The sequence below is a fragment of the Pavona decussata genome, unplaced genomic scaffold (assembly GCF_977016875.1).
Source record: "Pavona decussata unplaced genomic scaffold, jaPavDecu1.1 SCAFFOLD_156, whole genome shotgun sequence".
Taxonomy (NCBI): domain Eukaryota; kingdom Metazoa; phylum Cnidaria; class Anthozoa; order Scleractinia; family Agariciidae; genus Pavona; species Pavona decussata.
This window is the reverse complement of record NW_028145568.1, coordinates 2,277,111-2,302,349: the sequence shown is the minus strand read 5'-3', so window position 1 is coordinate 2,302,349 and position 25,239 is coordinate 2,277,111. Positions and strand designations below refer to the sequence as shown.

Sequence of the window (25,239 nt, the reverse complement as noted above, 5' to 3'; positions counted from 1 at the left end):
TGCAAAGCAACAAAGAGTGATTTCCCTGTGTTCTCCTTTTCTTGACGTTTACTTAGATTTCAGTAGGAGCAACATTGACTTAGTTATAAATTTTAAATATTTTTTTGGGACACGAAACTGCTATTGAACTATGCTCTTGTAAGAGAATTCATCACAAGGATAAAGCGATGATAGGAAGAACGTCGGACCATCAAGTACGTGAGAGTAAAATGCACTGTCTCGATTAATTAGCATCTAGTAATTTTGCCCTCAGTGTCATAAATATTGTAAATTGTTGTAATATTTAAAACACGAGCAGCAGTGTTTTATCGGGATTTAAAACCACGAGGCGCAACCGAGTGGTTTTAGCCCAGATATAACACGCGCTGCGAGTTTTTTGTACGGCTTCAAAAACATTCCTGGAAAAGCGTGTGTCAAGAGAGTTCATAACAATGATCCTTTTGTGAACGTTGGAAATTAGCATACGAGAAAAACATTAAACACCGCATACTAATAAGAAGGAGGTTTTATCGGGTTTTAAAACCACTGCACGTGATGTTTTATCGACCATTTGATAGGTCAATGGGCTTATGAGTTATTAATAAGTTTTTGAAATTGTTGGTAAGCAGTTTGCTGCCTAAGCACTAAAAAGAAATATGACTCCAGAAAGGATGAGGGATTTTGTAAGGTTGTTACGTTCATATAATAAGCAGACATATAAATGCCATTTAAAAAGTAATTGTGGAGCTACGCAAGGCTTGCCTAAATATATATATTACTAAAGAAAGTTTCAAATTAAGCTGATAACATCTAAGACTATTCGATAGGACTTAAAATATAAAGAAACATAAACACATAATATTTCACTGCTTTTATTACCGCCAGTTCAGTCATGATCAGTTAATAACCTGATTTTCGCTTCAAAGATGCAAGTAACCAAAGCACAATTATTGCTGAAAGATCCTCGGCTCCGTGTCATGCCTTTTGGAATTGGTAAACTCTTTGGAGGAAAATTTGAATGTTTTAATTAAGAAGAAACAAAATACGCATAAATAGGCCTTATCACGGTTTTCGACGCCATTTTGACGGGTAGGCAAACAGGCTCGAAATAACAGTGTTTGTATGGAAATCCAATGTCAAATAATTTTTATAAAACATCGCTTCTGAAAAATTCATGAATTAGAAACTTTTGGCACTAGGAAAAGGATTTTAAGAACAAAATTGGAGGGACGTAGCTGTGACAGAAAGCGTCCAGTCGTGTTTTGAACTTTCCATACATTTGTCTGTATAGCGAACCAGCCGTGAACTGCTACTAAAAATAGTTCGCGGGAAAAAATACAGGGAAATGTATGGAAAGTTCAAAACACGACTGGACGCTTTCTGTCACAGCTACATCCCTCCAATTTTTTCCTTAAAATCCTCTTCCTAGTGCCGAAAGTTTCCAATTCATGAATTTTTCAGAAGCGATGTTTTATGAAAATTATTTGACATCGGATTTCCATACAAACACTGTTATTTCAAGCCTGTTTGCCTACCCGTCAAAATGGCGTCGAAAACCGTGATAAGGCCTATTGTCCTATCACTAACGTAAATTGAATAAATTCGCAAGTTACCAAAATAAAATAGCAATAACCAGACCCGTCTTTGACATTTTTCTGTCTCAGAGCTGTCTGTTGACCGTTTGGTTTTTGATGTGCAAGTCTTTTATGCATTCTCCAGTTTTATTCTGTTAGCTAGGCGAGAGGTACAGGCGACTATTCTTTTCGCGAGTATATGAAAATTCATATATTTGAACTGTGAAAGAAAGAATAAATAAGTGAGTGATCATCACAGTTGTATACGCAACTTAAGCAGTAGCAAAAACAAAGCCTGAAAAGAATTCAGGCTTGAACAGGATTCGAACCCATGAGTTCTCCGATACAATTGCACTCCTCTACCAACTGAGCTATCAAGCCAACTGGGAGCTGGTCATATTGCGAATTCGTAATAACCCCGTTGAGGTGATGAGATGAAATGAATATCTAAAAAGTGAACTGCGGAAGAAAGATTAAATAACTGAATGATCATCACAGTTTTATACGCAACCTTGAAAAAAATTCAGGCTTGAACGTTTGCTACTAGTTAAGCTAGAGTTGCTTTTGAATACGCCTCGAGTAACTCTTACGCTTCTTAGCAACCTCACGTGTGTGCCAATAACTCGATAGTTGCAGGATGCACGTTTGCCCTTTATTAAATCTTTCAGCGCCATTAAAAACTGAACTTTTCTTTAAAAGTTTCTTAAAGACCGAACTTTCGTCCCTTACCGTAAAAGCAAAACAAAAGAATTTGTAAAATTGCTTGTCCCGAAAGTGGTTGCGGTCGTTTCAGAAAAAAAAGCAGTGGTCAGTTTGTAAAACTGCTTGTCCCGAAAGCGGTTGCGGTCGCTTCAGAAATAAGAGCAGTGGTCACTTACGAGAGAGTTTTGGAAACGGTATTTGAATGAGAAACAACGGGCGGTTTTTTAATTTAGCTACATGCATTTGTCTGTATAGCGAACCAGCCGTGAGCTGCTACTGAAAATAGTTCGCGGGAAAAAATACTGGGAAATGTATGGAAAGTTCAAAACACGACTGGACGCTTTCTGTCACAGCTACATCCCTCCAATTTTGTTCTTAAAATCCTTTTCCTAGTGCCAAAGGTTTCCAATTCATTAATTTTTCAGAAGCGATGTTTTATGAAAATTATTTGACATCGGATTTCCATATAAACACTGTTATTTCAAGCTTGTTTGCCTACCCGTCAAAATGGCGTCGAAAAACCATGATAAGGCCTATTAATTCAACGCGTGTGGTGTGGCAACCAATCGGTCGTTAAGCGAAATCAAGAATTCGACTATCATTGTTTTCTCCCTACTTAAATTAAAAGCCTTTTGATACAGCACACTTCTTTGATATGCTAGAAAGGTGAAGACTTCGCTGAAAAGGTGGTAAGATAACAAAATGAAGCATCACTTTAAACTAAATAAATTGTAGCCATTCGGCATATGAGGGACCTGTTTATTCTTGAATTGTTCCCATCAGTATTCTAATCACAACTCGTCTATGCGCGTTTTCGAAATATAAGTGAGTTCTGATATATTGGAAACGTTTGCCTGAATTTTAAAACACAGTTATCGGCATTTTACTGTTTGTAGCCTTTCATGTTTTTGCCGCCAAGGCCACAGTATTTGTTGTAACCTAAAACTGGCTTCATTTTTCATGCTCAGTGTTTGTAGCTTCAATCCGATTTTCCTCATATAGATTTACAATACTTGAATAAGCTGGTTAAACTTCAAGCTAGAAGGTCATTTATTGAAAGCCACAATTGATCTAGGACACCAAAAATGAAATAACATTTGTTAAGAATAAATAGCATTGAACGATATCAAATCCCATTATAGTAAAATAATATTAAAAAAAAAACGAATGGTGACACAGGCCACAAAGCTCTCAACAATTAGAATTATTGCCACAGCATTGTTTAGATTAGTAGCTCCGTCGAAATAATACGTACCAAGTTTTCCTCGCCTTTTATCGCTGATCTTAACATCCTTATATAAATAACTTCATTTTAAATGAAAGTTTATAGAAAGTTTATATGTGTTCTTCTGTCGTGAATTGTAATACCGTCGTGAATTGTACTAACAGTTGTCGTGAATTGTGACAACGTACCTATAGTGAATTGTAATAACCTGTTGACGTTATTTGTAATAATGCGAGCTGTCGTGAATTGTAATACCACATTGTCGTGATTTGTAATAAGTCTTAAGAACAAACAATTACAATGATGGTAAAATAATGAAGACAGGCCAAACACGGCTCCTATTAGTCGAGATAGGAGAATATGACCTTCAAAGCTAATTTCCTCCTACGAGTACGTCTTTCAAAGATCTCCCTTTTCTGTACGAAAGTAGGGAAGGATCTCTGTAGATCTCTCTTAGCAGAGGCCTGTTTTCTATCAAGTGCCATTTACTCATCTGAATGGTTCTTAGGTAAAGCACAGAAGGGCGATATTCTGTAACAAACGCCAAAATGTTTTTGCGCGTTTTTTGTTTGCTTTGTAGGTCTGACATTCTTTCTTTGAAATTGACTTCTGAGAGAGTTTTATTTATAAGGTTATCGGGGTAACCTCTGTAGCGTAATCTCTGTTTGAATAGAAAAATGTTTTCTTCAATGTTGTTTTTGAAGATTTTGGTTTTGAGAAGTCTTCAAGGAACTGTTATTTACAACCGAGTGTCAAGTATGTACATGACTTTCATACGTTGAGACAACGTGCTTGCAGAGCATTTAAAAAGAATGAGACTTCCTTGTCCAAATGTATTCATTTACCGCTCAAGATCTCTTTCGTATTTTAAAATACTTTGTTATGAAAAAGCGTATTTTTGTCGTATTTTAGAAAAGACACGCAGTTGAAATACGGTCAGTGAAATCATTTTGCCCAACTAAGGGTGCTTGTCAAATTGTACTGTTTGGGTGTTAAAACGTTGTAATGCTTCAATTTCAAAGCGTAAACATATGTTACGAAAGTAAGCTGGATTTTGTGTTTCAAAATTTTAAAAAATACGCATGGATCAAAATAAAGGTTGGTTTTTTTGCGTCATTTTTGTTATTTTCTTTTGCAATTGTTTGTTCTTAAGACTTATTACAAATCACGACAACGTGGTATTACAATTCACAACAGCTCGGATTATTACAAATTACGACAATAGGTTATTACAATTCACGATAGGTACGTTCTTACAATTCGCGACAAGTGCTATTACAATTCACGACAGGTATTACAATGCACGACAAGTGTTATTACAATTCACGACAGGTATTACAATTCACGACGGTATTGCAATTCACGACAGAACACATATGTCGTTGAAAATTAATTCAGCTCCTATGAACCAGCATCCCTCTTATCCTTGATACTTGATAAAGCCTTAGCTTTTAGCTTTTATCATTTTTTTAATTCTATTTAACTCTATCCATAATATACTACGCTCTTTTTGTAAGAACACTGTTTGTAAGAATATTGTTTTTCCGGGTAAGGATTAATTATTCTTATTTTTCTGCCGATGTTAGGCTAAAAAGTATTTTTGTGAATATTCTTAGATTATAGCGTATGACATTGCCGTTTTAGAATGTACTGGGGTATACTTTTTGCGGTTCAAGTCTTTTGTGCTGTATACCATACATATGTATTACATGTACCGTTCACCGAACTATGATTACCATTGAACATTTGGCTAGCGCAATTTTTTTTTTTTTTTTCATTTTATTGGCTAGTTTCGCCGTTAAAGAAAGAAAGAATTTCATACGGTTTGGTTAAAAACATTGTATTGTATTTGCAAATCTTCAACACACAAATTTACATTCTTTTCAAAATCTCAGCCTCGGGTTTATTCTTGAAATATTCTTAAACTTTCGCAAGTTTCAGCCTAGATATTCTTACAAAATAAATTCTTATAAAAGAAAAGAAGTGTAGATATAAAATGATTTAAAAAAACGAAAACAAGAACTGTGTTTTGATACTTAATGAATTGCAGTAATAGATAAAAAAATTTTATTTGGTAAATTATTGATTTTTCTCCGTTGACTATGTATAAGGCTACCATTTTTATTGCTCAAATTCGTTTTTTACGTAGTCTCCTAAAATGCTTTCTTTTCTTTTTTTCTTTATTTTTGTCTCACCTTTTCTCTCAGACTGATCCATATTCAAACCAACCTTTGTCCATACAAACAGCCCCTGTGTTTACTTTTATAAGGTAACGGAGCAACAAAAGTTGCCTGATCATAATGTGATTTTTAAATATAATAAGGAGAGTAGATTGAAAATTCACAACATCCATAAAAACATTCATTTTAAAAAACATATTTCCCTTTCTTCTTAGATCAAAGAAAATGTCTTGTTTCTCTACTTCTCTACTTGTTCTACTGTTCATCACTGGGATGGATGCTGGCCGAAGAAGATGGAAGATATTAAAACAAGAGGTTAGCAATTACTGTATTTCCTCAAACATGACAGCGTTTATTTCGATTTGTGTTTTTCGATTTAACTTTTCAACTTTTCATGTTCTTGCCTGATGTTATTTCGTAAACTTGGAAGTATTGTGCACGACTTAGCAGCCAACTATGAATGCGATCTCAGACTTTCGCCATCTAGAGAATACCTCGATCGATCGATCGATCCCTCCAGGCGTGTTCGCAAACCGGCTGTTATTCAGTTATTATTATTCCATACACGTTGCGTTTATATTACGCCGACTAACGGTTCTATTTGCATTGGAAACTGAAGATGGATGTAGGTCATCCGAAACATGTATCAAACAAACCGTGTGCTGTTATTTGAAGATAATTTCTTGTGTGCTGTGTGTTATTCCGTAAACTTGGAAGTAATGTGCACGACTTCAATTAGCAGCCAAATATGAACGAATGATGTCGATCTCAGCTGAGTGACTTTAGCCATCTAGAGAAGACCTCGAACAAGGCAAGGAAAGCGCAATTGGACGTGAATTTCTTAAAGAAATGTCTATCGCTCCATGTGTTCCCAAAGTTGTTATTCAGTTAAATTTAGATAATTTTTTTTTCCATAAACTTCCAAGATTGTATCACCTGGCACAACTAGGGCGAGGACCGACTCATTCGAGGGAGGGCGCCGTCTTTTAAAATGTAGTGTGGTTCGAGGTAATATTCCTTCTTACTCTCTGTTTATCTGTCTCTCCGTCAAAAATGATGTGGTGTCACGAAGCACATGAAGAGCGATAAAGGAGAAGTGGCGCCAGGGAAATCACTGAACATTTCAAGGAGCATTTTACAGAAATCAGCCCTTAGACTTGCTTTCATGCAACATGCGGCACAAATTTTAGGACTTTTTGTACAAATTCAAGCCTCAGCTTTCTAAGGTTAGCGTAGAATGCGTTCCGTCCGTCTCGCCGATTGAACTTCACTATGATCTTCGCTGGGGCTTCTGAGTTGTAAGATGCGCACTGGACATGTCCTCCTCTTTAATTGGAACTTCTATGACTTTCCCAATCGATACGACTCAGTATGTCGTTACTGGTGTAGTTTTCGCTTTTCGGAAATCCGGATTTCAAAGCAATCTCTTCTAACATATTAAGCGAGGTCCTCGAAGCCAGTGTTTGCACGGCTGCGACAGTCCTTTTTAAAGTTAGCAAGATCGGATTATGCTTCTTTTATCTTCGTGGTATTGCTAGTTACTCTTTCGTTGGTCAGTTGAAGCTGTGAAAGCACTTCTTCTTAATTCTCATCTAAAATTCAACCAGGTATTTTAATTCAGTAACGCTTGTAACTAAACGCTCGAGTTTTCTCTTCAACGGTTCCATGGCCTCTTTGAGTAGGCTCACTATTTCCTCTTTGGTAGCCATGATGGCGGCAGTGTCACAATTAGCGGAGACCTAAAAAACGAGGCCGACCGCCATTCATATACTGGTGTCCATTCTTCACAAACATAAAAATCTGGAGACTGACTCGAAAACCCCTTAGTTACTTCGGTCTCTAGATTCTAATTTATTTATTTATTTATTTTATGATAATTCGTGTAAGCACAAGAGCAAAGTTATTATTTTGAATCTCGACAAGTATATACCTCAGGAAGTGCCCAAAGGGTGATTCCCCCTTTGCCTTATAAGAAACCACACCGAGTAAAATTCTTGACGTTATTAAAACTATGTCGTCTGCACTAGATGGTATTTTGGGTTTATTAATAAAGGAGGCACCTCTGATAATTTGTAATACCTTGATGGTCACGTTTACAAGTCAATTGAGTGTAGTGCTTGAAGCTGGCAAAGGTTACACCGAATCATAAGGCAAGAGGGAGCCTATCGCTGTGCTTTCATCAATCGCGAAAACTTTTGAAAGGATTGTTTAGAGCCAGTTTATTCTTATTTCAACCAATCTCAATAAGTCTCAAAAAGACCTTAATGAGGGAATGGAGTATTACTTTCTGCAGTTGAAAGAGTGAAATATAAAAATGACTCTCACATAAAATTTATACATTTTTTGGTTAATAGAGGAGTTAAGCAACATAACTTGAAGCCAAGCTAAGCTATATCCTGCGATTTATTTCAGGTTGCCGAACTCAAAGCTCGGCTGGACAAGGCCGGCCAACCTGGGGGCTTTGCCTTACTCGATGACAATGGCCGTCTGCCTCAAGACCGCCTTAATGCTGGATACGACAAGAATACGGCGTACGACTTGGCCTGGCAGGCACTGCACATGTCAGCGACTGCTGCCTGCAGAGGAAGCACCGCCACAGGAGGAAGTGGACCCTGGGCTAACGTGGTAACGGTGAGAAATGCCGCTGACAAGAAGACCTGCACTGAGCTCTGTGCGGCAACTCCTGGGTTCACCACCTGCGACGCAGAGGTTTCCGTGTATGGAAAAAAAAATAAGGCTACGGTGAATGGGCAGATCATAGGCCACTTTTACAACCACACATGTAGCGGTCAAGAATATGGGGGGAACGAGGTATCCAGTTCTGACGAAATCATCATGAATTACGATTACGCCTATTTTAGCTTCTGCTGCTGCCGAAAGCCGTAAACAGAAAAGTGTTCTTGGCGTTGCTGTTAGCGGGGCATTAAAACTATAACGATGATTAGGGTCTCAATAGGAATACATCAATCATTTATTGTTTGAATGTCTGGGAATAAAAAGGTGGAAGTTAAACCAAATAAATTAAAGCTTTCAATGGTAAGCACTTCTTCTTTTTTATTCATAGTATTCAGTATGAAATTTTCACCGCTCGTCATCTAACCTTTTAAAATTATTTGACTCTAAAACGGGGTTTTCCGAGGTTGAACACGTTGTATACAGAATCCCATGCGAGTGTCGAAGTTCTGCGTACATTGGAGGGACATGGCGTCTTTTATGACCAGATAAGCAAAGTCAGGCTGACAAAGAACGATAAAGAACAAGAAAAACGACTTTCCTCTGCCGAACAGCGAACGGAAAAGGAAGCCTAACTACGCTACAATCTACAATCCTGGCCAAAAATAATGGGACGATTTGCAAAATTAATCACGAACTGTTCCCTGTGTAAAAATTGGTAAACGTTACTGACACTTTTAGCAATGTAAACGGACTGAAGTTGTCCTTCATCCTGTCGATAACTAATTTTGTGGCTCGACAAAAATTGGCAGTGCTAATTTTTAAACCAAAGCAAAACCAAAATAAAAAGATAAAATAATACAAAAATGAAAGTTTTAAAGATTATTTCGCTTAAATACGAGATTTTCCATGGTTAAAATCCTTTAAAAAATAGCTAAGTTTCCAGTAGTTTGCTTACACTTCATCATGAAGGTTCCGTTGTCAGTGTTTCCTCTGTAATCACACGTTTGCTTGTTTGTTTGTTTGTTGTTGTTTTTTTTGTTGTTGTTGTTCTGTTTTGTTTGTTTTTTGTACATAAATACACGTTATGATGTTTTAAATGAAGTGTTAATGGTGGAATTAAGTTATGAGCGCGGCAAAATGTAGTTCAAAATAGTTTTTTTCAGAATTAGCTTCCACGTTTCAAGTTGTTCATGATTGTTCAGAGCTTCCATTCCGTTGTGTCGTTCACGCAGCGATTCAATTCCCTCACGAACTTTTCTTTGCCTTAGACCCATTTCTATGCTCACAATCTTGGCATCCTTCTCCCCCCAGTCGCTAGAACTCTGTTATAAACAAGAAATAGTTGTCCTTAAATAAATTAACATTTGAGGACTGGAACACCACTGCTTTCATGGGCAATAAAGTCCCTTCTCTCAAAGTGAAGATTCTGTTCTGTTTAATTCAATTCAGTAATTACAGCGAAAGTCACTCACAAGTTGATTTTTCTTGAACGTCACTCGAAACAGATCCGAGTGCTTCAAGCAAGGATGGAAGCATTCTCTTAAATGAAATCCATCTAAGACATCCCTTCCTCTACGTGTATGTATCCATCCATCCACCCATCCATTCACACATTACAGTAACCATTCATTTATTCATCCGAGCATCCCGATTCGTTCATTGTTCGCTCGTTCATTTATTCATTCATTCATTCATTCATTCATTCATTCATTCATTCATTCATTCATTCATTCATTCATTCATTCATTCATTCATTCAAGCCAGCACGAAGCGTTTACAACTTATAACACATTATAACAAGTAACGACCCTAAAGTTATCTGTAGAAAGCTGGTTTAAAACCTAAAACGTACTATTCTCTGACTCCAGGGATGTGACGATTTCCTGATTAAACAGCAACAGGTTCAGTTAAAAAATATCTTGCTACCTAATTCAATTCCTCAAGTGAGATTATATAATAATAGCGCAGTAATTCCTAGATGTAATATCTATTGCATTGCTTGTTGACAGTAAAACCATTTTTATCAGGGAATAGTTTAAAAAAATATCCTGTCAATACAAGATCTCTTAGACAATACCGGTCAACCAATGTCCTACCAAGAATTTACGAATAAGTATTCCTGTAAAACTAACTTTCTCCAATATTTATCAAGTTATTAGCGCTATTCCAAAGCAAAATCAACGAAGCCAATTAATAAAGAGTTATATTCTGATAATAATCTTAGTCTACAATTAAATGAATCGATAACTCTATACCTGAACAAAATCAAGACTAGCGACTTCTATAGGTTATTATGCACGAAAACCCACACAACAGGTCATTCTGTCATTCTGGACCACAGAGATGGAGCAAAGATCTTTCCTTGGATGAAGATAAATGGTAATAAATATTTACCTCCCTAAAAACTGTCTGTAGAGAGACCAAATTAAAGGAATTTCAGTATAAACTAATCCACCAAATTGTGGTCACCAAAAAGGAGCTTCACCGCCATGGAATCAAGGAAGATGATGAATGTATATATTGTGGTGAAAAAGACTCTATTGACCATACTTTTAGAGATTGTCATTTCGTCAAGATTTTCATTCAACGGGTCATCAACTGGTTCATTATAGAAAACAAAATCAAGTTCAATCCATCTAGCGAAGAAAGACTGTTCGGCATCCTCTCGGACTTACATGAAAAGGTACTAGTAAGGAAATTCAATTATACCATGTTATTTATGAGATACTATATTTACACCAACAAACTACACAACAAACCAATTCTCCTCCAAGACTTCGTTGATAAATTGATAATTAAATACAGAATTGAAATGCCACAAAGTAGATATGAAAAATGACCCCTCTGACTTGATCAATGGAACTTATTACCTCTTACGTTTTTTCTTTTTTCTATTTTTGTTTTTGGTGGTTTTCTTTATTTTATTTTATTTTTTTTTTTTGGTTTTATTTTTTTGTTTGTGTGGGTGTGTGTGTGGGTGTGTGAGGGGAGGGGGATAGGGAGAGCGAAGTACAAAGGATAAGAATGGGGTGTGTTAAAATAGCGTAACATTAAAAAAGAATGGGTGTGTTAAAATAGCGTAACATTCAGCCTGTTATTTAGCAATTATAATGTTGTAATGTAAAATGTAGTTTTTGCTTGTTGCGTTGTTGAAATAAAAAAATCTATTGCATTACTTTCTCTGTCCTTGTATGTGTCTCTTGTGAATTTGTTCTATCTTGCTGACCTGAAATTTATTTTCATTTAATGCAACAACAACAACAACAACAAGCCTTATTTGCATGACTATAACAAATACAGTATTGCAAAAGCTACTCATAACTAATTATTGATTCGTTGACTAATTCTTAAGAAAACTTAAAATAAAATAAAATAATAATTAAAAAATAAAAGAAATAAATAAATAAATGAAGTAACTGAAGTCTTTGCTTATTTTAAACTATTCATACAGTAGAAGTAATCATTCCGGAGAGACGTTTATCTCTCAATTCGAAGCAGGAGGAAACAAATGAAGTTAATTGAGTGTTTGTAAAATCAGTCAGTTGAGTTCATTATATGCGATAGTAAAGTTCTTTTGCTATTAGTCGTGGAAATGGAAGGCTAGGTTCTATTTTAATATAGAACATATCTCTTAAAGAAGAGTAGCTTGGGTAATCTAATAAAAAGTGAATTTCATCTTCAATGGCTTTACAGTTGCAAACATTTCACACCCTTTCACTATGGGGTACGTTGTCGTATCTTCCTGTTTCAATCAAAGCTTGTGGCCGCTTATTCTTAGTTTCACTTATGCTTTCCTAGAAGCGTTATTCGTTGTCATATCTAGGTAAGCAGAGGGGCCATAAGTTTTTTTTCTCTTTTTTTTTTTGAGTGTTGTATATGAAGGCCCGTTCTGGTCAAAATAAAGCATTTAATTTCCACTTGTCATTAAATTAATTTTTTCACTGTTTGTAATTAATATTATGTACGTCTACAATTATTTTTGTCTAAGGCCAAATAGTTTAACTGCTATTAATTAATTTTTTTGTACTTCATAATTATTTTTTCTAAGGAGGAGTTAATTTTATGTTCCTCATGATTATTTTTGTTAATTTTTTCTGAAGTGAGCAAAATAAATTTGTTGAACGTAGGAATTATGTTTGTGCTTTTTTTTTCCAACAAGCCTTTTTCGGCCGTGCAATTGCCATGTGCTGACAAAGAAACATGGCGGGTAACAACAACTCTGACAACTCAGATTCTGTTATTCGCATTCAGTCAATTGCACAAACAGCAATAAGCCAGATCAATCACCTTGTTTCCCTAGTTGAGCAGAGAGGCACAGCGGCAATCGCTGAGAACGTTTCGTTAACGGAACAGCGATCATTAATTGCAAGTGAAAGTCAGGCAAGTTCGTCTTGTATCGAGCCGCAGAGATCGACTCCCAGAGCTGGCACGGGTAACGCTTTGGAGGAATTAGGGAGGCGGTTCCCTACACTTTCGAGAGGGACAGGAGCCAGCAGGGCTAGGAATTCTTCAACCGGAAGGTACGAAAGATCTTGTACTTCTCGACCTTATCCAAGTATAAGACGCTCTGCTGGTCGACCATTGGCGTCTGAAGTGGTTTCAAAAGATGCTATTATACTGGAAATTGGGAGTGAAAAGGTACCAAACAAATCCGAGAAGCCCGAATTGAAAAGCTCTGGGAGAATTATCTCAGGTTTTGACATCAACAGAAAATGGGACGCCAAAACACTGCACAAAGAATTGTCGACATTGCTGACTGGTGAATTGGAGGGAATGTATTTCGAAATTGCTAAGAACTGTGGCGGCACTTTGCTAAGACTGAGTCTCCCACGAGGCAAGGAAATTGATTCTAAACTTCTACTCAAATCTATCGCTCCGTCTGGGTGTTTGTATTTAAGACTATTAGAAGAGCTCCCTGCATCCATGTTGGATCGTAGTGATACACTTCTAGAAGCTTCTCCCTTTGATCTTGAAGTAGAAAGAACTGACGTCGTCTGCTCAAGTGATGCTGCAAGTGGTGAAGACAACCTGCTCATCGATTTGACACAACAAACTCCTTTGTATACTTCTCACGTGGGCAGCAGATTGTCTGAACAAAACTTGCACACCAGTACAGATCTCTCTGAAACAAATGCAGGATCAGTACTCTCTGTAAGTGACAGTCAATCGACATTGAATTCTTTTAATATCAACTCCATTATCAGTCATGTGAAAGCCCAAGGTGTGAGTGACCCTGTAGAAGTGTTAAAATTTCTACAAAAAGAGATTGTCACCGGCAGACAGTTAGAAGTCACGAATTGCGATGAAACTATTGAAGGAGAAACAAATTACATTACTGTTGACAGGGACAGAATACTGCAAACAACATTTAGTGAATTGCAGTACATTACAAACTACAGATTGACATTTCAGGTTGACTTCATGGGAGAAGAATGTGTAGATCAGGGTGGACCACATAAAGACTGGATACGACTAATGAACCAAGCCATTAAAGAAAAATACTTTGACCAAGGCTTGAGGCCACTATTAGCACAAGGTTACTTTTTTGTTGGAATTATGATGGCAGTTGCCATTCTCCAAAATGGGCAACTGCCTGTTTTTGTAGAGGAGAGCATTTTGCAGCAAATTGTCTCTTCTAAAGAATGTTCTGATCCATGTGTTCGCCAAATTCGACAAGGGCTAGAAGAACTTGGAATGCTGTCAGCTTTACAGCAGCTGCCGATGCTTGTTTATCTCCCGAGACCTCAAGCTCAGCATAAAATGAGTGTCACAATGCTGCTGCAGATTTTGAAGCCTCAGTTTTCAGAGGAGGGGTCCAATGCACTAAAAAAAGAGAAAGAAATTTATCAATTCTTTGTCAAATACGTTCGAGAAGTGGCAGCTTCCAGGAGGGTGTGTGGGGAGACTACCCTGAATTTGAGTCACATCCTTCAGTTTGCCACTGCTTCAGCAGAGGAGCCAGTCCTTGGGTTGAAGCTTGCACCATCATTGGAGTTCATACTACCCACAGAAATCAAAGCTACGAGTCATCAAGCATCAAGTGAAGAGGAACACCCATCTGTGGAGGGCGGCTTTCTGCCTTTAGCTCATACCTGTACTAATGTTCTTGAGTTACCAAGACCAACAAATCAAATTCCGTTACCTCCCATAGAGAGATTATTTGCTTTGTATGACTTAGCATTCTCACAGCCTTTCTTTGGAAAGAATTAAATTGCTTTCATTCAGACTCCATTTTGACTCTGAACTGATAAGAAAACATTAACTTTGGCAAGTTGAGTTGTTTCAGGGTTGAAAGGAAAAAAAATCCCTATGTAGAAAACCTGAACTTCATTCACATGTTGCACATTAGTTTTCATTTCAATAGTGACACAAGAACTAAAAAACTGAAATTGCAATTTGAAAGAAGTGGAATGGTACAACTTCAAAAGATAAGGGGTTCATTGATGTTACATGTACTTGACATTTTAATTGGATTGGATATATCCTTTTTAAATTTCATGTAGACCAAGTGTTTCTATAGAGTTGAAACATGCCTATAAATATATGAATATATAGCGGATGTTGGATTGTTAGCTTATGTATCAATGACAGCACTGTCATCAACATTACGTCACCTTGATATTAGAATTTTGAGCTTTTATTAAGATGGTGAATAGTTAATCCAGCCTGCATTTTTTGTAATTTTCTATATTCATATATTAATGGCACTTTTGTAGCCTTTGTTTATGTATGCTCCTGCTCTTTCTATTGGCAATTCGAGTTATCTGAGGTGCATGACAATTAGAATTCAAGAGCTACTCAAATGCTTGTTGCCTTTTACAATTACTGTTAGGTTACTGTTAGTTAAATACAATAGAATTAATACATGTCAAGTTTTCTGTGACTTGTACTGCTATTCTAGATGTCATTTGTTATTTTGAATGGCTCTTACCATCTTGGTATAGATATTCTGTCTCATGAAAAAATCTGTAACGATATTCAGCTTCTGAGTTGAATTTGTATATGTTTCAACTGAAGGAAGACTTCTGAATTAAGCAATAATGAACAAATCCCTTAGAGATGGACATGCGGCGTCAAGCAATGGTCAACATTTATCATCAGTTTGGGGTGACATGGGATGAGGGTGGTGGAAGTACATTCAGTCTACTTCAGGTCCACATGGGGCTTTATTGTTCATCTTAAATTACCAGTAAATAAATCATGATCAAAATCCCTTTTTTGGTGATCATGTTTTACATAAGATAGTCTTTTAGTTGTCCCTTAGCATTTTAGTGAGAATTCTAATCACACCCAATAAATTACTTTCCGCTCACTCCCTAGGAAACACTATACATTAATTTTATTATGGCCCCGAGGGAAACAGTTAGCTTTGTTTTCCTGAGAGCCCTGATGTTTCCCTCAACTTTGTCTCAGGAAACATCAGGATTCAGGGAAAACAAAACTAACTAGTTTCCCTCGGGACCCTACATTAAGTGCTTTGTTGTATATTTAGACTTTCCCCTCAACAATCACAGCAAAACAAACAGCAAACAACAGTTGTTGGATACAATTCCGCAGTTGTCGCCCTCTCAGTAACTGAGAGGGCAACAACTGCAGAATTGTTGGATACAATTCCGCAGTTGTCGCCCTCTCAGTAACTGAGAGGGCAACAACTGCAGAATTGTATCCCGGTCGGGATACATTTGTATTTGATCAGGGGCACATGACCAAGAATCAACCAATCACAGTGCTCATTTTGTTGAGTGAAAGTCTAGGTATACAACAATTTAAGTTATCCGTACATTCCTGTGGCCTACTTCATCTACATATATGTCACTTATGGAACAAAATATATCATGTAGACTGAAGAGAAATATTTTTGTTACAGTTGTTGCTTGATTCTTTAGGCTTCAAGAGTCTTAACTAGATATTAGAGACCTGTTAATAATTTCAACGCACTGCAAGTAAATATGCTTTCCGCTGTTTCAATCGTTTGACAGAGGGTCTGGAAGCTGTGAAATCTGTCCATCTGAAAGGTTGATTAATGGTTGGGAAACATCTACTTGGTAATCTTCATCTTCCACTGCTAGGACGCCATTTGGATCAACTCCAAAGTGTTCAATTTCAGTTTCGCTCAATGCAGTATGCCCAGAATGCAAGTTCTCCAGCATATCCCCCTCCCACATTTGCAGTGGTGATTGGTTTCTATCAGTTGATACTGGCCGATTATTCATTTGCCTGACAAGCTCCTCGAGAGAATTTTGTATTCTCGGAATGTAGACATGGTGCAGGCTGAAAATGTGTACATCGTTTAGAACATCTATAAGTTACCTTCACCTTCTAGCTCTCCAAAAATGCGAGAACAGAATACCAACACACCAGAATAAACATCACGATGTCTCCTCTCAACCCTGAATTATGGACCGAAGATCCAGTAATGATGCTGCCTCTTCCTGGTCCACGATGTTGTATCATGTAAGCAGCAACATGATAATTCTCCATACCGTAGTCAGAACGCACCCTTGTGGGTAATCCCCATGTCGTCACCGCATTCTGAAACAAGGAAAGCACTGTTTCTGCTTTATTATTGTTCCGACAAGCAGCATACAAAATTAACCTCGTCTTCCCATCAATACAGACGTGCGTTATAAGCTTATATCTGATTAATTTGTGCCCTGAATCTATATACCATAGACTATTGGGAGTGGGTACATAACACTTTCGGCGATGAATGGCTATTCTCCAGCGTAAAGCAGTTCCAACAGGATCGACACGTCGTAGACACTCGGTGATTCTCCATCTTTGAACGTTCAAGCCTCGACCTCTCAGTGCACCTATAAATCTTCTTCTCCCAATGTTAGGAGTAAGGAGTCCTGTACTTGAATTGCCGGTTATACTTCTGTAAATTTCATCCAGTTCATCGTCTGATATATCTGAAAAGGAAGAATCCTTCAAATCAAATTCTTCACGTCGCCGGTGAAGGGTTGAAACGCTGACCTGGAGAATGCCAGCAATTGCTTCCCAAGAAAAATAAAGTGATCGCAAATGCTCAAGTTGTTCTTTCTATATCAAGGGCATCGTGAAAGTCTGCATTGTCATGGCTTTCAATCAGACTAGCCAGTAATGCAATTAGCTGGGTCAATGAATGCTTCAAGTTCTGAACAGGATCTTGAAGCACAACTGATGAAATACCGGTTGCATTTCCAACACCGTTCGTTATGTCACTCATCAGGAAGGTCAACGTAACCGATGCATCCAGTAAACGATGCCTTGATTCACTTACAATCTCTGCAGTTAAGACCTGTTCACTCGCGAAAAGATTCAGAACGCTCTTGAGATTCTGCAGAAAAAGTGCGAAACCGCGTATATTTCTGTCTCGTAACACCACTCGACGTGACCTGTGTTCACGAGCCGCCATGTTTGTTGCACATGGCAATTGCACGGCCGCAAAGGCTTGTTGGAAAAAAGCACAAAAATAATTCCTACGTTCAACAAATTTATTTTGCTCACTTCAGAAAAAAATTAACAAAAATAATCATGAGGAACATAAAATTAATTCCTCCTTAGAAAAAAATAATTATGAAGTACAAAAAAATTAATTAATAGCAGTTAAACCATTTGGCCTTAGACAAAAATAATTTCAGACGTACATAATATTAATTACAAACAGTGAAAAAATTAATTTACTGACAAGTGGAAATTACATGCTTTATTTTGACCAGAACGGGCCTTCATAAGTCTCACTGCAATGGCTTTTGTGTGGGCGAAAATTTAGTTGTGGAGAACATAACCAGTGCTCATTCCTCTTGCTCTATGGCCTGACATAACTAATCAATGACACCAATGTAATCAATGGGTAATCAATTAGTGACTCAGTTGATTACTCACTGAAAATTGTGACGGCAGCCTTCCTAAGCCCTAGCAATAATTTTGTTGTTGTTGTTGTTGTATTTGTCGTTGAAAAAGTGCCACTGCAATGAAAATCTCATTATCTACATTATTCCTATTTTAATTTTCAATAATCATTGGCAATACTCAATGAGTAATCAACTGTCGTTACTCTATGATTACCCCCTGATTACTCGATCATTGATGTCATTGATCATTGACTAGTTATGTCTGGCTATACTTCATTGTATTTCCCTTTACTTAATTTGTACCATTCCAGGGAAATCTAAACAGCGGTGAGTTATTAATTCTTTCAACGTTTTCTGTCATGTAGATAGACTTGGCATGACTGATACATTTTGAAATTAACTTTCAGTATTTTTAAAACGATAACTCTGGCAAAAGGCTCAGACATTTGACATGCCATCAGCAAATGATTTCTTCAATTGCTTTCTTTTTCTCTTCTTAATTTAAAGCCACAGACGCGCCCCTGTCGGTGAAGAACCAAATTCTTAATGCGCGTACTTTTGAAAGTCGCCCATGTGAGCCCATATTCGGAGCACTGATATAAACTGAGACGCCTTGCTTCAATGAACCAATTCAATCCAAAGCGCCTCAGTTTTATTGTTATTTATATGAAAGTGGACTCGATAATGACCCAAATTCCTTAAAGGTAGCCCCAGTGGACATTAGAGATTTCTTTGATCCATCTACATGTAGCAACAAAGTAGTGTCATTGGCATGATAAGATGATAAGATGATAAATAGTTTATTAAATCACTTCGCAGCCTCACGGCTGAATTATGTAGATTTTACAATTGAACTATAATAATAAAACAATAATATAATAATCAATAGATAATAAGATTGAAATTTAGAAATATTTGAAAATACTTTATGAATAATATAATAATCAATAGATAATAAGATTGAAATTTAGAAATATTTGAAAATACTTTATGGTGGCTCGTTGGCATAGTGCCATTCCCAACAACTCCTTTGATGTTGGGCTCAGTTGGAAGTTACCCTGGCCCCTTCATCCCGAAAAAGACCTGGGGCCCGTTTCTCGAAAGTCCCGGTACCTTACCGGGCCAGTTAAGTATACTTTTAAATGTTTTTTGTCGATTACAAAACGATTACAGACATGGTACCTCGCCAATGTCTTCATAGATTAATAAGGTTTTAAAATTAAGTCAGTATTCAAAGCTAACAAAAATTGACTTCTGTTTAGAAACATTTGTCACTAAATTACTTATCTGGCCCGGTAAGTTACCGGGTCTTTCGAGAAACGGGGCCCTGGCCTCAGTTGTTCAAAGAGTGGATAGCTTTATCCACTGGATAAGTCACTATCCAGCGGAGCAGATGTACTCCAAGTAATGCTTTTGTAAAGTTTTCCACACAATCCCGGCCATACTTAAATTCGACATAAGCTTCTCTATCCACAAATCATGGGACTATCAGGGAAATCTTGCACACATTTCATCTGCCGGATATCGACCTATCCAGTGAATAAAATTATCCACTCTTTGAGCAACTGGGACCTGACCTTTATGCTACCCACGAGTCACCTATACTTATAGTTAACAATTATTTACCGAAGTGGAGGTGAATAGTGATCGATATTTACCGAGCCGCGAAGCGGCGAGGTAAATAGTTCTTTTAGTATATACCACACAAGCTGAATAACTAGAGGACCAAAACATTCCTTTATTTTTGACAGTATACCGACAAGTGCGACAAATGTTGGGAAATTTTAAAATCTCGCGCTCCACGTGGTAAGCCCGTAGAAAGTTCCATCTCGCCTTCTTGCGAACAAATAAAAAATTTAGTTGCTAAGGTGTCATTTCTTCAATTGTTGTGTGAAATTCGTCTTGTTGTTTAGTTGAAACCATGCTGCAAAACATTAGAAGTTTCATTGTTTACATTTTGATTAAAATGCTCCGCAGTTTTCGTAAACAATGCATTGTTTTTTCGTTTTTCGCCTTAGATATGAGTTTGGAAAGATTAAACAACTTACCATTTAATGCTGTCAAACTATAATTTGTTGCCTTTTTTGTATTTTTTGTAACAGCTCCCTTGTTTATCAAAATAATTTGCTCTTAAGTGACCGTGGCGCAACGAGAAGCCATCTTGTTTCTCTTTGGCTGCTCGGAGGTGAATAGTACTTGGCTAATCATCTCCGATCTAGCCAATCAGCGCGCGCGAAAGGCACTCTTCACTTGTGTGGTTTATAAGGGTATATACTAATACTTATTATATTTACAATTCAAACAATACTGTTTTACACTGATCTTAATAACTTACAATACTTATAATATCACAATCACTTTACGATCAACAACACTAAACAAAACAGGATGGACTTGGGGAAATTTGAGAAGTTTTTTTTCAATCCAGACGATACATGGCTATCATTTACGATACAATGAAAAATGCAATGAATTGAGAATTGGGAGTTGTTTGTTTAGTTTTAAAGGAAGAGAGCAAAAAAGCTCGGCAAATTTCCTATTTTGGGGAGCTGCTCGCGGGTTTTCTTTTCTTTGTTTTCTCTTGATGAATTATTGATGAGTTTGAGAATGTTTTATAAAACGATTCGTCACCTACGGTACAAGTTAATCAAGAAAATTAGCTCCTTTCGTACTCTTAACTTTAAGGGAAGTTTGCCATTAACGTTTTTACCCGCTAAACTGCTAAGCAGGTTATGTCACCTAGGAGATATGTTTTGTGGTTCCTTGCATTTAATAGTTTTCGAGGTTTTTGCAAGTTTCAGTAAGGAAAAGTGAACAAACCTATTGCCTCGCATCTTACTCCAATTATGTATGCAATACAGTTGCACTTAAACTTCTTCACATAATCAACACAAGTTCCGCCATTCAAACATGGGTAACTGGAACATTCGTTCATTTCTAAGGCAACAAAATTAGAGCAGATTCATCGTCGACCCATAGACCACCTTGTCTTACACAAAAAGGGGACTGGGATCGGGATCAGTAGTGCTGGGAGGGGATTAGAGATCAAGTTTCCCGACAGAAAATCAAAACATAAAATGACAAAATACAGTTTAATTCCGCCGCGCAGGGGGAGGGGCCGGGGGGTCCTGGGGCTCCTCACTATCTGTAAAAAAATTAATTAAGTAATAGACATCAGAACTGGAGCAACATATCCTACAACATCCCTGGATAGGGCTATTAAAAGGCGCATATAATTCGAAGCTATTGACGTGATACTGAATGCTTTTGACCTGCGTTTTAACCAGCCATGGTATGTCATGTATGTAGCCGTATGCAACAATGTAGTCTTTTTTATCAAAGTTCTTAAATCTGAAGACTTTTCCACGGAGCTACAATTTTTTGAAACGAATTATGCCGATCATGTAGTCTCCGACGCGTTGAAAGCGCAACTGGCAATTTTTAAAGTTTCGATGAATGGTTGTGATATTACATGTTTCGATAACATTCTTGACAAATTGAAGGAGTTAAAGGAACCTCAGAAAAGCATGACAAATGAAGTTGTCACGATCTTCAAGTTTTAAAGTGAAGGACATTTGCCGCCCCTGAAGAAGGTTAGTATTGTCTAACCGAAATTTTGGGTAATAAAATTATTTTAGCTGTCCGATCAGCCTTGCATTTAATTTTACGTTTCATTCAATATTGCTGATCCCGATCTACACAAAGATCCGGCTACCCTTTGCTGCTGTTTGTACAAGTGGTCCCTGCACTATTCAAGTGTTACCTAAGGAAGTAACACGCAGATGAATGACCACACGAAGCAACAGGACACCCAGACTTACGGAATTCAATGTCTTCCTAGGATTCCACTAACTCAGGAAAACAAACGAAAGGCAATATTTTTCGTAGGGGTGCGTTCTTTCATTCCTATTTATCAGCCATTTATAAGGGAAATGCGCTATTTGGGGTCAAATACTTGGGGGAAAAAAAGACTTTCTCTTCAGACTAGGATCTATTGTATAAAGAAAATTGAAAGAACTAGCTCAAGGATGTAGTGATTTTCATCAGTAAGTACTGACAATATTTTTGTAAAATGTAATCTCTAACCCACCCAACCCCCTACCCCCAACACTCCTAACAAGCTTGCCTGCGCCCGCAAACGAATACACGAATAAATAAATTATCTGGATTTAAGCAAGGAAAAAAAGAACGTAACTAAAGGTATCGTTATCTTAATTGTTGTCGTTGCCTTGGGTATACCTGTTTAGCAAACAACCGGCTCAAACTTGTGCGACGAGCAACCAGAGAATCGTGCTAAGATGGTCTTTGGAACTGTCTTTTACAGCATATTATAAGGTTAGAACATTTCAAAATGTTTTTCTATGTGCTTATTTTAACCTAATATGGGTCAAGACATGTACACGGACAAAACTTTATGTCTGACCCGCAACTTCAAAGTTTACCGCGGAGGGTCAAATATTTGCATTTTTAACGGACTTTGAAAAGCTCTCGCGTCGCTCTTAATCATTTGCCCAAAGAAATTATCCAGGAATCTATAGACCATCCTTATAACATTCAACCACCAGAAGCTTAATCGATTTGTAGGTTTAATTAATTTTATTTACGAAATATTTTTTCTGCAGTGAGTTGTACGCCTTCGAAATTAAATTATTTCGCATACACAGAACGACGCAATATTTCCCAAATCATTCCAACAGATATTTAGAGATTGTAAAAAAAGATTTCTGTGTTTTAAAAGCGGTAGAATGATTTGTTTTTGCACGCGAGGCTCTCAAACCCGTGTAATAATTTAGCGCCTCAAATGACGTTTTTAACGGATTTTCGTTATTTGCATTTTTCTTTGATATAAAAGGATATTTTACCGAAAAAATTATACAGTGATTTTAGTTATATCCTGGCCTACTGACATTAAAAAATGAAAGGAATCGAATTTTCCACCCTTGCCACGAAATTTAGAATTTGTCTGAATTTGTTAGAATTTGGCGCTCTTAAGTTGCAACGATCATTCACTTATTCATTCTTTCTTTCACAGTTCAAATACAGCTGTGTATGAATTTTCATATATTCACTTTCATCTCATTACCTCCACGGGTATATCATGTTTATGTACGAATTCCAAAATGACCCGCTCCCAGTTAGCTTGATAGCACTGCATTGTTATTTTTATTTTGGATTTTTACGGATTTTCGTTTTTTGCATGTTTCTTTGAATAAAAGTATATTTTACCGAAAAAACTATACAGTAATTTTAATTATATCCTAGCCTATCTGACATTAAAATATGAAAGAAATTTAAATCGAATCTTTCACCCTTGCCGCGATATGTTTGATTTTTACGGATAGGCGCTCTTAAGCATTAGCAAAAAGACGAACGGTATTCGAGACCATGACCCGTCTGCTATGCAGGTGTAGTGCTCTACCAATTGTTCTATCACGCCAACTTGGAGCTGGTCATATTGTGAATTCTTCAAAAAACTCATTAATGATTCATTAGCCCATTGACCTATCAAATGGTCGATAATACATCACGTGCAGTGGCTTTATATCGATAAACCTCCGCCTTATTAGTGTGCGGTGTTTTATCAGCTGATAAAACGCTCCTCATTACAATGCGGTGTTTTTCTCGTATGCTAATTTCCAACGTTCACAAAAGCAGAATTGTTATGAACTCTATTGACACACGCTTTTCCAGGAATGTTTTTGATCCCATTCAAAAAAACGCGCAGCACGTGTTTTATCGGGTTTAAATTCACTTGGCTGCGCCTCGTGGTTTTAAACCCGATAAAACACTCCTGTTCGTTTCTTTTATACATTACCATAATATACCCGTAGAGGTGTGATGAGATCAAAGTGAATATATATTAAGCGAACTGGAAAAGAAAGAATAAATAAATGAATAATTATCGCAGTTTTATACTCAACTTAAGCAGTAGCGGAAAGAAAGGCTGAAAAAATTCAGGCTTGAAAGTTTGCTGCTACTTAAGCTGAGTTGCTCTTGGATACGCCTCGAGCAGTGACTCTTACGCTCTTTTTGGGCATCCTTACGCGTGCACCAGTAACACGATAGGTGCACGATACACGTTTGCTATTTCTTAAATCTGTCAACGCTTTTAAAACTGAACTTTTTTCCCTTACCGAAAACGCAAAATGAAAGAATTTTTAAAATTGTTGGTCCCGAAAGTGGTTGCGGTCGATTCAGAAATTTGAGCAGTGGTCACTAACGAGAGAGTCTCGAAAACAGTATTCGGAGAGAGTTGACAAAAATGTTTTTCAACGAGAGTGGTCTGTTTCAAAAGTCCATCACGTATTTAAGTTTAAGTTTAAGTTTAATAATGCTTTGTCATGCTAGAATATGTACAATAAAAATGAAATTACAAAAGATATAAAAAGCGCAGGACCGGGGAATAATTGGGGGAAACTAAATTCCCATACAAAGAATAGTTTCCAATATTAAACATTCTATAAAAATTGAAAAAAAAAGAAAAAAACATTAGGTGAAGTGAAGAATTTTATTTCTAATTATGCTCCGGTACGTACCTCAACATTTTGTAAACATTTTAGAGAAAGATCGAAATGATTGGTTGAAATAAAGCCCCTCAGGGGGTTACTCGTGTGGTGTGTCACATATTTACAACCATTCGGTCTTTAAATACATTCTGATCTAGAAAATACATTCTTCTGGTCTTTTAAATACATTTTGAGCCTAGATTTAAAATACTGAAAGCATTTTAAATCTAAGCTCAAAATGTATTTAAATATTTGACTGTAAAGATCTTGATATATGTATATTGTTTTCTTTTTCTTTTATTGAGGGAGTTCTCGCATAGGGCTAACCTCTAAACTTCCTTTTCTACTTCTGTTTTTTATTTGTATATATAGTCTGCTTCTGGAATAAATAAAGTATTTATGTATGTATGTCTTTAAGTGAAGTACTTAAATTAAAGGCCAGTGACTCAAATTTTGTAAACATTTTGACAAATGATTTAAATAAACACCCTTAGGACACTGATAATTGTTTTCAACGCGTGTGGTGTGTCACACATTTTTACTAGCAACCATTCGGTCGTT

At 37.0% G+C, this 25,239-nt stretch overlaps 2 protein-coding genes across 2 annotated transcripts in view; one reads left to right on the top strand and one right to left on the bottom strand.

Annotated features, from left to right (window-relative positions):
* LOC146465230 (blastula protease 10-like) overlaps positions 1–25,239 on the bottom strand; it is a 532,877-nt gene that overhangs the window by 272,255 nt on the left and 235,383 nt on the right. The gene's annotated exons all lie outside the window — the stretch shown is intronic.
* Positions 12,516–14,548, top strand: LOC146465257 (uncharacterized). The gene is made up of 2 exons (XM_085128787.1): positions 12,516–12,676; positions 12,707–14,548. The coding sequence occupies exons 1-2, from the start codon at positions 12,537–12,539 to the stop codon at positions 14,544–14,546; spliced, it is 1,980 nt and encodes a 659-aa protein (XP_084984913.1). The 5' UTR covers positions 12,516–12,536; the 3' UTR covers positions 14,547–14,548.